At 34.7% G+C, this 12,414-nt stretch overlaps 1 protein-coding gene across 5 annotated transcripts in view; it reads left to right on the forward strand.

Moving 5' to 3' along the window:
* The window catches only part of LOC149811862 (protein SEMI-ROLLED LEAF 2-like), an 85,874-nt gene that overhangs the window by 46,009 nt on the left and 27,451 nt on the right, over positions 1-12,414 (forward strand). For 4 of the 5 annotated variants that reach the window (XM_089992683.1, XM_089992684.1, XM_089992687.1 and 1 more), the window contains one exon: positions 3,782-3,829. The exons of the other annotated variant lie outside the window; for it this stretch is intronic. In XM_089992683.1, the coding sequence (XP_089848809.1) occupies positions 3,782-3,829 (48 nt within the window). The remainder of the gene's footprint in view (positions 1-3,781; positions 3,830-12,414) is intronic. 5 annotated transcript variants of the gene reach the window in all.

Genomic DNA, 12,414 nt, shown 5'->3' on the forward strand with positions numbered 1-12,414 from the left:
TACCCTTTCAAGAAAGAAATTTTGTCTCTTCTCGACCTTTTGAGTTAGTACATTCAGATGCATGGGGTCCTGCACCTGTCATATATGAAAGAGGTTTTTCATACTATGTCATTTTCATAGATGATTTTACAAGGCATACTTGGATTTATTTTCTCAAACATAAATCCAAAGTATTTTTTCATTTTCAAATATTTCATAACCTGGTCAAAAAACCAATTTAAGAATGACATCTCTATTTTTCGCACTGATTCAGGGGGAGAGTATTTATCAAAAGAATTTAACGATTATTTGAATTTACATGGTATTACACATCAAAGATCATGTCCTTATACTCTACAACAAAATGGTTTAGCGAAAAAAAAACATAGGCATATTATAGAAACAACAAGAACTCTACTCATTACTCATCAAGTACCCAAAATTTTTTAGGTCGAGGCTACTCTAACTACAGTATATGTCATTAACAGAATGCCATCATCCTTGTTAAACAATATATCACCCGTTGAAAAACTTTTCAATCAAATTCCAGATTATTCAAGGTTAAGGGTATTTAGTTGCAAATGGTTTGTTTTATCTAACAAAAATGACAAACTCTCCTTTCGTGCCATTCCATGAGCGTTTCTTGATTATGCTAACAATAAAAAAGGTTATAGATGTGTTGATCTCAGAACTAGAAAGTTATATGTGTCACGAAATGCATCCTTTTTAGAAAACAAAAGTTTTTTTTGAAGTTAAAGATTTGAGAGAAATTGATGAATGCTCCTTATTGGACTTAGTTCCAGAGACTAATGAAAGAGAAGTTGATCAAGAAGATCAAAATGATATAATAAGCACCAAATCATCTCATCCAGACTGCATTCAATACTTCAGACGAGCTAATCTAGAGCAACCTTGTGCTCTAGAAAAATATACTAGAGCACATGATCAAATAGAAACAAGATCATCTAGGGTGCCAAAAGTGCTCAGAAAATTTGTATCCTATGAGTCTTTTTCACCAAAGTATCAAGCATATATTGCCTTATTACATTCCTACATAGAACCGTCTAATTATGATACAACAAAAGAACATTCAGAATGGGTCGAAACCATGACAACAGAGTTAAATGCCTTAGAAAAGGCAAATACGTGGACTATTCAAGATATTCCACCCGGAAAGAAGCCCATAGGATTTCGATGGGTATACAAAGTTAAAACAAAGAGTGATGACAATCTTGAAAGATTTAAAGCCCGACTAGTTGCCAAAGGTTATTCACAAGAATATGAAATAGACTATGAAAAGACTTTTGCACCAGTCGCTAGAATGACCACCGTAAGAACCTTAATAGCTCTTGCCTTTGTAAAGAAATGACATATCTTTCAGATGAATGTCAAGAATGCATTTTTCAATGAAAACCTAGTTGAAGAAGTATATATGGAACCGCCACTGACATTAAGATTCTTCAAGGAAAAGCCCTTCGTTTATAAAGAGGCTTGGTATGATAAGTTCAGTCAAGTTATACTTGATTTTGGTTTTCAATTTTGTCTTACTGATACAACTTTGTTTATTAAAAAATCTAATTCTGGCATTATTATTCTTCTTCTCTATGTGGACGACATAATCATAATAGGAAGTGATAAATAGAAAGTTGACAATATCAAAAAATTTCTCAAAAACAACTTTAAAATGACTGATTTAGGGTTTTTAAAATTTTTTCTTGGTATTGAAGTAGCTTATTCTCTTAGAAGATATTTACTAACTCAATCTAAATTTGCTTTTAATATTATTGACAGGTCAGGAATCAAAGATGAAAAACATGTTGACACTCCTGAAGTTGTAAATATCAAAATGAAGATTGACGATGGAGAGCCACTTGAGAACCCAATACCTTACAGACAACTTGTTGGGGCGTTGTCTTACATTTCCATCACCAGACTTGACATTGCAAATGTTGTTCACACAACAAGTCAATTCCAGCATGCTCCTACCGCTGTTCATATGGGAGCTGTGTTACACATTATTAGATATATTAAAACTTTCATTTTTAGAGGACTTTTTTTGTTTGCTTCTTCCTCATTAGAATTAACTGTTTATACTGATGCAGATTGGGGAGGTGATCCTAATGATCAACACTCAACTATTGGACTTTGTGTGTTTTTAGGATAATCATTGATTTCTTGGAGGTGCAAGAAACAACAAAAGGTCTCTCTTTCCTCAACTGAAGCAGAGTACAAAGCCGTGACTACAACCACCATGAAAGTAGTCTTGTTGAGGCAACTGCTTCAAGATATGGGTATTGGGCGTACAGGAGCATCACGACTATGTTGTGACAATAAAAGTTCTATTTGCATTGTCAGCAATCGCATATTCCACGAACGGACCAAGCATATCGAGATGGACTGCCACTACGTGCGAGAAAAATTCCTACAAGGCACCATTGATCTTCTATATGTCTTCTCAAATATCAATTGGAGGATTTCTTTACCAAACCTCTCGCTGTTCCTCGATTTCACTTTCTTTTGGACAAACTTTCGGTTGTTCAACCGTAAGTTTGAGGGAGAGTGTTAAAAAATATAATCTCATATGTAAATATTCCATCATATGTAATCTTTAATCTTTTCTTTTCAGTTTAGATACATAGTTTAGTTACATTAGGATTAGAGTAGTTAATTTTAAATATCAGTTTTTTAGACATATGTAAACTTTATGCTTTTTGACCAAAAGTCAAAAGCCATAAAGTAGAGAGACGTTGGATTCCCAACAGCTCTAAATAGAGCCATTGGGAGCCCAACGACTCCCTCTCCCTTCTCATTTCTCTAGTTATAAATAGGGGACTCTCCCCTTTGTAATACACTATTGTTGGTGTGGGTTTAATCCCACTTGAATGAAATTCATTCTTTACTTTTTTTTTGTGCATTCTCTTTTGGGTACTTTGTGGACGGACCTTAGTGGTTCTTGAGTGAATGCTTTGTGTATGAACCTTTATGATTCTTTAAGAGATTATTTGTGACGATTCTGTTGTGGGTTCCATCTTCTTGCAGGCCACACACCAAAGAAGGCTCACAATATAAAAAATAATATTTTATTAATTCATAAAGTATGCAAAAAGCATACTTAACAATGATGGGGAGATCTATATATACACACATATGTATATATAATATATATACGTATGTATATACATACATATGTATATACATACATATGTATGTATACATAAACATATATAATATAAATATACAAGGTGTACATATATTAACACTTATTCAACAATATATCCTTTTATTTGTGATCCCTTGATTATATTAATGAAAATGATACTGGAAGCTTAAAACCCAATTATGTGACTGTTTATGTCCTTCAGTAGATAAGAGTCTCACATCTTGTTTTTCACTCTATTACTGGATGTGTTTTTGTTCCATCCGTGACATGTAGTGCATTCTTCAGTTGAATAAATTGTTATTCCATCTATTGATTGTGGAACGTTTTATTGCATTTTTTAACTCTTCATTAAACATCTTCATATCAAATTTGGGACATCTGTTCTTTCTAATTTTGGAATTTTTTCGTTTCTTGCATTCATGTTTAAATTTACTATCATTTCAAAGTATTTCGCATGATTTATTTTGTCCTATTTGTGTCCTTTGTTTAGGTTTCTGTTATATGAAAAATATAAATAAGTTTAATCATTTAATTGTATTTTTATAGGTAGCTTAAATCCTCTACTGAAATGAGTATATGGTATTTATTTTTTCTATCATATCTTGCTCAACAAATTTATATGTTGTTTCCTATTATATTCAGATGTGTTTCATGGGGGAACACTCCCACACTTCTATGGATTTTGATGATGTAAGTATTTTCTTTTAATCAATGCATTGCACATGAATTTGAACCACATCTTACTTGAGTGTGCTGTTTCTTTTTTTCAATAAACATGTTAACTGTTTTGCTGTGCTGCAGTGAGAGATAGATGGTGAATGTACAATTTTTTTGCAGAATAATCATGTTGTGCCGTTTTTTTTCTTGAGGATGATACTCTAATTATTGAACGCATATACGTGTTTATGTTCAACAATGTCTATTAGCTACATTTCATTAAGCACATCTGTATCTGATTCAACCATTGGGTATCAAGCAAGATCTGCTTGACATCACATTTATGTGTGAAACCTGGCTGTCTCTTGACCATGTGTTGACTTCCAATTAGTCAACCATGTTGCTTTTCAAATTTCAACTCTTTCATTACAAGATCACATTTAAAATGTGAATAAGAGAAGATTTTTCTTGATATTGGCGAGACCATTAGTCATGTTGTCTACACCTCTTCCTTCTTTTATTCAAGCATGTGAAATGGAGTATTGTTGTACTTCCATCAATAAGTCATATGATATGGATACAGGAGGGATTAGGCACCAAAGCTCTACCATGCTGGACCAAACAATGTAACCACAAAGTGTCTGTTTATATAATCAAATGGTTTGAACCCTGTCTTTAGAACAGTAGCAGGTCTGTGCACACGTATGTACTGCGTGTGTCAAGGAAATCTCTAGGTTCTATGTATATTTGGCCTAGGAGGTCCTGCTGTAACCCGAAGCCATACATTTTGTTATCTCCACTCAACCTTGGTTCACGTATTCCAGCAGTGAGAGTCATTTTAGGGGTATCTTAGATCCAAAGTAACAGGTTTTGATGTGTTTTGCCATCCCACAGTCCCTGCCTTGTTAAGCAATTCAAGTTACAAGAGTCGTCATCTAAGTAGTCAAAAGTGCTAGTCAGCACCTAGATGTACCCCTAAAAGGCCTAGGCAGGGCTAGTCGACCTAGTTGAAACAAAAATAAAAACAAAAATAAAAATAAAAATAAAAATAAAAATAAAAATAAAAATAAAAATAAAAATTTACAATAAATTATTAAAATTAATAGAAAATACATATTCAACACAGTTTATGAAGCTAAACAATTGAAATAAACACATAATTCATGAACGAAGCTGAACAATTAAACCATAATCACATTAATCTATTCAAACAAATATTTGCTTAGTTGTGTCGCCTAGAGACACAAAATAATATAATCATTTAAAATAAAAATATAAAAAACATTGCAAAATGAAAAACTTAAATGTTTCAAAATACACAGTTAAAGCATGATTATATTTTTTGAGAAAAAGGCAAAAGTTTAAGGCTTAAAGCATGATTGTTTCCCCACTTAGGTACTCGCCTGGGCACCTAAGCAGGATTTTAATCACATAGGTCATCATGAATATGATATAGATGATAAGTTCATCCTAAATAAAAAAAGATTATTAAAACTGAGGTGATTTTGATTTAACCTTTTGTATATGCAAGATAAAGTAACGTTGCATGAATCTCACAGATATGTGTGATAGTACTATTTTACATTTTCTATTTCATGGTTAAAGATCAAAGTGCATGCAATTGAAATTCTCCAATAGAAGGATATCTCCCAGATTTATGGACAATGAAAACATTAGAAGCTGTTTGTTTAAATAAAATCTAGCGGTCATACCATTCCACACCACATAACTCAAGGTTCTTGCAAGATCATTGAGGATCTTTAACATCGTTTTCATGTCTTTGAGTTGGTGACAATTACTTCTTTGACTATATCTTCTGGAGAGGAGATAAAATTAATACAACCTATTCCTAATTGTTCTGCTGGTCTTGCCAATATTTCTTCACAGAGATACTGATAAAATGTCTACAGCAGCAAGAAATTTTTTTGGTTGAGTTTTACAAATGGCCAATGTATCCTTTTTGGCAAATGACAATTGTTCTAAATAATGATAAATAGCTTCCTAAATATTTCCTGACTGAAAATTATCTTTTATATTGGTTAGATTCTCTAAGGTACTTCCCTCAATTACTTTTAGTTACTCTGTTATTCATTAGATTCACTTCGGTAGTTTCCTCAATCAATGTTAATCTTTTAGTTAATCTTTTATTCATAGGGATTTGCTTCTATTTTCTATTCCTTATGCAGTTCAACTTTCCATGTGTTATATGCCCATTGTTTACCACCGTGCATGGCATATTGTGTGCCTAATGGACTTGTATCTATCTTTTTACAGCCACACCAAACCCCTGCATGTCTCACACATGTCGCTTTGGCCTTGTATAGTGTTGTAATGTACCATTTTATGAGTATGGTTTCCTTCATTGTTTTCCACTTCCTTCTATCCATGGGGGTTGGTTCTGTAATAAAATGGTGGTCTTCAACAAATGCACAAATAACTCACAAACAAGTGTCTATTGGAGACACTACAAGCATGACCCTTGAAAGGGTATAAAGGGAAGAACACTTGAAAAATAAACAATACTTTATTCATGAACAAAATGCTTAAGAAGCATGGTTATTTACATTGAAGGGGTTCACCCCTATATATACAAAAAAATGGGAGAGAGAGGAGAGCTCATTTTGAGCTCTCCAAAAAGAGACGTTGGATTCCAACGTCTCTTAATATAGCTGTTGGACTACAGTCCAACAACATTTATTATTATAGCTGTTGGACTATAGTCCAACAACATTTATTATAGCTGTTGGACTGCAGTCCAACAGCTACTTGCACAGTCAAGTTCCAACAGGAACTTGACTGGATCAAAATATCTAGTTTCTATTGAACTAGATGCTAAAAAAAGAAAATAAAAAAATAGAAAAAGAAAATAATAAAAGAAAATATAATAATATTAAATAATATATATATATATATATATATATATATATATATATATATTGCAGTTTACATTTTAACACTCTCCTTCAAACTTACGGTATAATGAGCGAAAGTTTGTTTAAGAGGAAGTGAAATCTGGGAGCAGCGAGAGGCTTGGTGAAGAAGTCTGCTAATTGATATTCTGATGTAACATATGACAGATCAATGGTTCCATGTAAGTATTCCTCTCTGACATAGTGACAGTCCATCTCAATGTGTTTAGTGCGCTCATGGAATGTCCGGTTGCTTGCAATGTAGATCGCACTTTTGTTGTCACAGCACATCTTTGAAGCTTGCGTTGCTTTAGCTCCCATATCCGCTAGCAATCGTCTGAGCCAAACAACCTCCATAGTGGTGGTTGCCATGGCTCTGTATTCAGCTTCGGTGGAGGAAAGAGAGACTTTCTGCTGCTTCTTGCACCTCCACGAAATTAAGGTTTCACCTAGGAACACACAAAAACCAGTAGTTGAGTGTCTATTATTGGGATCACCTCCCCAGTCAGCATCAGTATATGCAATTAAATTTAATGAAGATGAAGCAGACAAGAAGAGTCCTCGTGAAAGAGAGAATTTTAAGTATTTAATAATACGCAAAATCGCTCCCATGTGCACGGAGGTGGGAGCATGCTGAAACTGACTGACTGTATGAACCGCATGAGTTATATCTGGCCTAGTAATGGAAAGATAAGAAAGAGCTCCAACAAGTTGTCTATAAGGAGTAGGATCATCAAGAAGTTCTCCATCATCAATTTTCATTTTAACATTGACAACTTCTGGAGTGTCTACTTTCTTATCATCTGTAATTCCAGACCTGGAAACGATATCAAGAGCAAATTTAGATTGAGATATCAAATACCCCCGAGGGGAATAAGCAACTTCAATGCCTAAAAAATATCTTAATAAACCTAAGTCAGTCATTTCAAAGTGAATTTTAAGAAGAGATTTGATATTTGCAACTCCCTGTTTGTCGCCTCCGGTGATGATCATATCGTCCACATAGAGAAGAAGAATAATGATGCCTGCATCAGATTTCTTAACAAACAAAGCAGTGTCAGTTAAACAAGGTTGAAAACCAATATCAAGAATAACATGACTAAATCGGTCATACCAGGCTTTTGGAGCCTGTTTAAGACCATAAAGAGCTTTTTCTAGACGAAGAGCTTTACCCTTAGGGATTCTAATACCAGGTGGGGCTTCCATGTATACTTCTTCAACGAAATTCCCATTCAGGAAAGCATTTTTGACATCTAATTGAAAGATAGGCCATGTTCTAATGGAGGCCAAGGCTATTAAAGTTCTAACAGTGGTCATACGGGCCACAGGAGCAAATGTTTCTTCATAATCGATGTCATACTCTTGGGCATATCCTTTTGCTACTAAACGGGCCTTATATCTTTCCAGGGTCCCATCACTTTTGGTTTTGACTTTGTATACCCACCTACAACCTATAGGTTTCTTACCCGGAGGAATATCTTGTATCGTCCAAGTATTGGCATTTTCTAGTGCATTAAATTCTATTTTCATGGCTTCTATCCATTCTATATGATTTTTTGCTTGAGAATAGGATGATGGTTCAACATATGATTGTATTAATGTAATGGCGGCCCTATACGTGGGTGAAAAAGATTCATAAGACACAAATTTTTCTGGAGGTTTAGAGATTCTAGACGTTCTTCTAGGTGAGACTTCAGAGTATTTTTGTAATGCACATGGAAGATTTTGCTCTCTACGTCTTGAATATTGTAGACTAACATCCCTATGGATTTGCTCTTCATTATCATCATTTTCAACAACAATAGGACTTTGATCATTGTCAAGGTCACATCCAACATCACATTCATTGGATTTTGAAGTTGGATCAATTAAAAACGAGTATTCAGTGACATCCTTGGATTTTTCAAATTCAAAGAAGCTTTCTTTTTCCAAAAAAGATACATTTCTTGACACATATAATTTATCATTTTGAAAATCGAAACACCTGTAGCCTTTTTGATTATCAGCATATCCTAAAAAGGCACATGGGATTACACGAGGAGAGAGTTTATCATTTCTGTTGGTGAAAACAAAACATTTGCATCCAAAGACTCTTAATCTAGAATAATCTGGAGTTAAATTAACAAGCTTTTCTATTGGAGTTGTATTCTTTAATGAGGAAGATGGCATCCTATTAATGAGGTAGGTGGCAGTTAGGACCGCTTCAGCCCAAAAACTTTTTGGAACTTGATTTGCAATTAGCAATGTCCTAGTAGTTTCCATAATGTGCCGATGTTTGCGTTCGGCTAGGCCATTCTGTTGTGGAGTGTGTGGACATGATCTTTGATGTGTAATACCATGTAAATTGAGATAGTCTTTGAATTCGTTGGACATAAATTCTCCCCCTGAATCAGTGCGAAAAACAGAAATATCATTTTGAAACTTATTTTTAACCATTTTATGAAATATTTGGAAGTTAGCAAAGACATCAGATTTATGTTTAAGAAAATAAATCCAAGTATGTCTAGAAAAGTCATCAACAAAAATGACATAATATGTATAACCACCTTTGGAAATAACTGGTGCGGGGCCCCAAACATCCGAATGTATTAACTCAAGTGGTCGTGAGGAAACAAAAGTTCTACTAAGAAATGGTAACCTTTTCATTTTGCCAAGAATGCAGTCTTTACAAGAAAAATTTTCAGAATTACAAAATTTTTCCAAACTTGGAAAATATTGAATTTTAGACATATGAGGATGGCCAAGCCTTTTGTGCCATAAATCCAATTCTAATTTCTGAATATTATAACAAAATGCATTCTTGGGTAATTCCAAAAAGTCCATGTAATAAAGTCCTTCTCTATGGCCTTCCCCAATCAGCTTCCCTGACTGGCGATCCTGTACCCAACAACCATGAGAAGAGAAGGAGATATTACATCCATAATCAGATATTTGCGAGACAGATAAGAGATTCAAATTAAGTTTAGGGATATATCTAACTTCTGGGATAAAAAATCTTTTGGATTTTTGAAGATTTTCAAAACATCATATTCCTTTTACTTCGAGAGATGTGCCATCGGCTGTAAAAACCTTTGACACACTTGAGTTATTTTTAAGACATTCGGATAGACTATTAACATTTGGGGTCATATGAAAAGAAGCACCAGAATCTAAAAGCCAAGGAAAGTTACCTGAACCGGAGAAAGATGCAACTACCGCTCCAGTTGAGGCTTCGGTTGAGGAGGATACCCCTTTGAGAAAAGGTTGAAGGATTTCCATCAATTGAGCCATAGACACAGGTGCATCTTGATCTTTTGACTCAGATTCAACAGATGCAACTCTTTTTTCTTCTCTTCTTTTTAACTTTGGACATTGAGGCCTATAGTGCCCCGGTTCATGACAATGATGACAAATAACTTTTCTTTTATCAAAGTCGTCGTTTTGCCTTCCAAAATGAGGCGACTTGTAAGTACGAGTATGATTCCCCGGTCTAGATACAGCTAAAACGGAATCATCATTAACTTTTGGAGTACTTTTTCTAAGTCTATTTTCCTCCATAGTGAGTTCTTCTATAGTATCAACAATAGAAGGAATTTTTCCACGATGTAAAAGGGCCGATTCGGTGGATTCAAACTCCGGCCTTAGACCATTCACAAATTGATAGAAATGTTCCATATCGAGTTGCTTTTGGCGAAGCTCGATGTCTTCGGCACAATGCCATTTGGGCTCAAGAAGAGCCAACTCTTCCCAAAGTTCGGACAACTCATTATAATATTCTCGAATAGTTTTATCTTTTTGAGTCATTGTCCGAACTTTATCTTGTAAATTGCATACATGTGCAATATCTTTAAGGGAATACATGTTTTTGAGGTATTCCCAAGCCTTATCGGCATGTTCAAACTTAGCTAGACTAGAGCATTTTTTAATGTCTATGCTATTGATGAGCCATGACATAATTTTTGCATGCCCTATCCTCCATTCTTTCCATTTCTTTTCATAAGTGGCTAACGCCTTACTCTTCTCTTCTTCCGTTAGAGGAACCTCTTTATCACCCTCTTTCTTGGTAAGAGATAGTTTAGGTTCCAAATCGGAACCATCCACTATACCCCATAAACCTTTTCCCCAAATGTGGTGCTTCATAATCGAAGCCCACATTACATAGTTAGTATCATTTAGCTTCATAGGAATGATGGTGATCTTATCATTGTCATCCATCTTTTACAAGGGTAAGAGAGGAATAAATAGGAGGAGAGAGAGAAAAAAATAAAAAGAAAAGAAAAAGAGTAGACAAAGGAATAAGAGAGGATACAAAACCAAATTTTTTTGTAGCACAAGTTCGCCTTTCTTCAAACAAATCTTCTTGAGCCAAGAACAAGGTGATGAAACACCTTTTGTAAATGTGGCACGGAAATCGAGGCGGAAGCACTTCAAGATCTAAGGATTTCGTAGCTTTGATACCATGTAATAAAATGGTGGTCTTCAACAAATGCACAAATAACTCACAAACAAGTGTCTATTGGAGACACTACAAGCATGACCCTTGAAAGGGTATAAAGGGAAGAACACTTGAAAAATAAATAATACTTTATTCATGAACAAAATGCTTAAGAAGCATGGTTATTTACATTGAAGGGGTTCACCCCTATATATACAAAAAAATGGGAGAGAGAGGAGAGCTCATTTTGAGCTCTCCAAAAAGAGACGTTGGATTCCAACGTCTCTTAATATAGCTGTTGGACTACAGTCCAACAACATTTATTATTATAGCTGTTGGACTATAGTCCAACAACATTTATTATAGCTGTTGGACTACAGTCCAACAGCTACTTGCACAGTCAAGTTCCAACAGGAACTTGACTAGATCAAAATATCTAGTTTCTATTGAACTAGATGCTAAAAAAAGAAAATAAAAAATAGAAAAAGAAAATAATAAAAGAAAATATAATAATATTAAATAATATATATATATATATATATATATATATATATATTGCAGTTTACATTTTAACAGGTTCCACATTCTGTACTACCTTGTGCTAAGACATTTTTGTGACCCTTGTGGTGAGATTGTTTCCCATTGCTGTCAAAATTTATCTCCATCATGCTCTTGCAATATTAGCATTCATGTTCCCCTTTTGCTATCTTGCATAAATTTCGCTTCAATTCTTCCTACATATGTATGATTTTTGCAAACATACCCTGCTATGGCCCCTCTTAAATGTTTGTCTTCTGTTGCAACCACCACATGGTTGATGTTGTGTTTTGACCATGTCACATGGGTTGTGCTTCGTATGCTCAGTGGTGATTACAAGTTGGGTACTTTACTTTCTATGCATCACATGTAATCGATCTCGTGTCATTGCTTCTTCTCTTGAAGATAAATTCTATACACATTTTTCAATCGTAAGGTCTTTACATGTTCATCTATTGTGACTTCTCAGCGACGTAATTCTGCACCCGATCTGTAAACATTCTCCTATGGGATGGAACTTACACTGATAGTCTATGTTCCCTCTTGCATGTACTGTTGATCTATTTTGGACTAAAATGCATCAGCTTCAAGCTATGTCACAGGGACTCTCCAACTAGGTGCCACACCCGCACCCGATGCGGTCAACCTGACCCTGGGTGCAGTCAACGCACCCAGGGTCATTTATGTCCATCTTTTGGACTTTATATATATAATTTTTTATATTTTTGCCGCACCCCCGCACCCAAGTTTTTTGAAAG

The sequence above is a fragment of the Nuphar pumila genome, chromosome 17, assembly GCF_984573655.1.
Source record: "Nuphar pumila chromosome 17, dmNupPumi1.hap1.1, whole genome shotgun sequence".
NCBI lineage: Eukaryota > Viridiplantae > Streptophyta > Magnoliopsida > Nymphaeales > Nymphaeaceae > Nuphar > Nuphar pumila.